At 40.2% G+C, this 2542-nt stretch overlaps 1 protein-coding gene across 1 annotated transcript; it reads right to left on the reverse strand.

Annotated features, from left to right (window-relative positions):
* Positions 1-603: 603 nt before the first annotated feature.
* On the reverse strand, positions 604-2156 carry SARC_12101 (hypothetical protein; the record flags this gene model as incomplete). The annotated part of the gene is made up of 3 exons (XM_014293800.1): positions 1999-2156; positions 832-922; positions 604-706 (listed from the first exon to the last, which is right to left on the reverse strand). Exons 1-3 carry the CDS (start codon positions 2120-2122, stop codon positions 604-606), a joined length of 318 nt encoding a protein of 105 aa, XP_014149275.1. The 5' UTR covers positions 2123-2156.
* Between the last annotated feature and the right edge of the window lie 386 nt (positions 2157-2542).

Raw genomic sequence — 2542 nt, forward strand, 5'->3', positions numbered from 1 at the left:
TACACAAAATATATGAGAGCTATCGGTAAATAGCATATGCATGCACCATATGAGCAGTTCCATTCATCGTCCGAGAAAGAACTGTCTTACATTTACTATGAACTTGGCGATAGCAGTAAACTGTATAAATACACAAAAGATATGAGAGCTATCGGTAAATAGCATAAGCATGCACCATGTGAGCAGTCCCATTCATTGTCCGAGAAAGAACTGCCCTACATTTTTTACGAACTTTAAGGCCAAATACTAACACTTACGAGCAAAAATTGATAAATACAGAATCAGCGAGCGGCAAACACGGTGCAAGCGGGAGCAACGGCGGGTTCAACATGACGTGGCTGTAACACTCCACACACTTGCCCTTCCCACACTTACCTGTACTATTTCACATGTTGTAGATTACCCTATCCTCGCTATATTTACGGTGCTTTAATCCACTATTCCAGTGTGCCGATGTGAACCTCTTACTCTCTTCTGAATATGAACCACATCCTACAGGATATAGGTCTATATTTTTTACTACACAAGTACTTAACGCTTTTTTTCTCGACACAGTGTTCTATATATGCATCACATATTCTGTACTTGCTAACGTCTTGTTACTCACCTATACTTTCTCCTCGACTTCTTTGTGCGTTTAGTCTTCCTAGATTCTGATTGGCTGCGACTCTTGTGTGGTCGTTTGGAGGGTATCTCGCGATCCGCTCTGCGGGAGCCCAAAAATAAACTCATCAGGAATTGACAGCAACCAAATCTTCCGACAAGTAATTAGGTCGTAAAATAAAAATCTAACAATTTACGAATACAAAAGGCACTACCACACACACATACTTGGCGAAGAACGACTTTGAATCTCTTGAAGTGTCATCATTGCGTCCTGTAGCAGAACCATCGACACGTTTCGTCTGGTCAGTCGTAGATTCTACGACCCGAATGGAATTGGGAAATGGAGAGACATTGTCACTACATACGTTAATTTGTGCATGCATATAATATGCCACCTCTTTAGGGATAATAAAAATATACTAGTGTGTGTGAAATATAAAAGTGTTGACTCTTGGATGCACAGATTGTGTCTGGTATAATCCGTATAGTGGGCGTTCACAGTAGCGTAAGCTTGGGCCATAGATATCATAGATGTAGAAGTATCGCAGATATCGATATATTTCTGATTATTATTGGGTGGAAGCATTAGAATAAACTTGGGTTCCCTCATTCCTGCCTATATTACTGCTCGGCATACTGCGTTATAGTACGAACGTGCCATTTCGGTGCTAGCATATCCGGGGGTTCAAATTTGGTCTTCGTGAAGGTAGTTGAGACGTATGTATTATACTAACGTAGTATTGTATGTCTATACACAGGTACACGCACCAAATATGGAAATGTAGATAACGAAATGCGTATGCAGAAGTTTACATACTAGTGTATCAGGCTTATAAAAGCAGTCACCACTCTAGGCATGTGCAATGACCATCGGGAGAGGTTCATATTAACCTTGAGCGTGGTAGGTAGTACAGTTTTCTAGTCAGTCTGCGTCACTGTGCAGATATGCGCAGGCATTTCTCCACAGTCGCAGTAATACATCTACCACTATGAATTTTAGTTTGACGGATGTCTTAATAAAACGGGATATTTCGCGCATTCAACCAATAATATAGTCATTGAGTTTATATGAGAACTTCGGGTTGATGTTTAGCCTGTAGACGCACGACGTGAACCCTAGCGGGTCTACAAACACAGAAAAGAATGAAGACTGATTTCACACAAGAAAAAGATAGCTCAGACAATAATCAAGAGCTATGTACATGTCTGCATCGGCCGCCATGCTTTTACGGTCGATTGAGACGTCACTCAACGGAACACACCGCGGGAACATGTTCCGAGTTCACGCATGTGCATATTGATCAATTGTCGGTAGAATACAAAATAACAAATATTTCTCAGGCTGGAAATACCCACAAAAGCAGGTAACTACACAAAGATCAGTCCACCTACCTTTAACCTCCGCGCCCCCATCGTCGCTATCCGATGAAATCTCACTCGACGCTTCACTGGACGTACTGCTAACGTCAACGATCACTTCCGACTCCTTCTCTGCTCCCAAAGTTGTGCGTAACATATTACGACATTGGAAGGTCAGATGACCGGCTGAGTAGGAGGTATATAGAGTGTAGGTGTTAATCGTATATAGGTGCAACGTGTGATTTGAGGGAATCTATCAATATGTTCAAGTTTTATGGCGACTTTAAAGGTCTAAACGACAAATGCATAGGGGAGATGTCACGTATAGGGATATTGTCCGATACATACTCAGTATACTCAAATGTATCGGTAAAATTAATCACAATATGCATACCCACTTTCACAGACACAGACACGGACACATACAAAAAACAGACACAGACACAGACACAGACACAGATACTTATATATAGATATATATATAATATAGATATAGATATATATATATATATATATATAAATATATAATATATATATATAAATATAGATATAGATATCGATACATATACACACACAC

The sequence above is a fragment of the Sphaeroforma arctica genome (assembly GCF_001186125.1).
Source record: "Sphaeroforma arctica JP610 unplaced genomic scaffold supercont1.2072, whole genome shotgun sequence".
Lineage (NCBI taxonomy): Eukaryota > Ichthyosporea > Ichthyophonida > Sphaeroforma > Sphaeroforma arctica.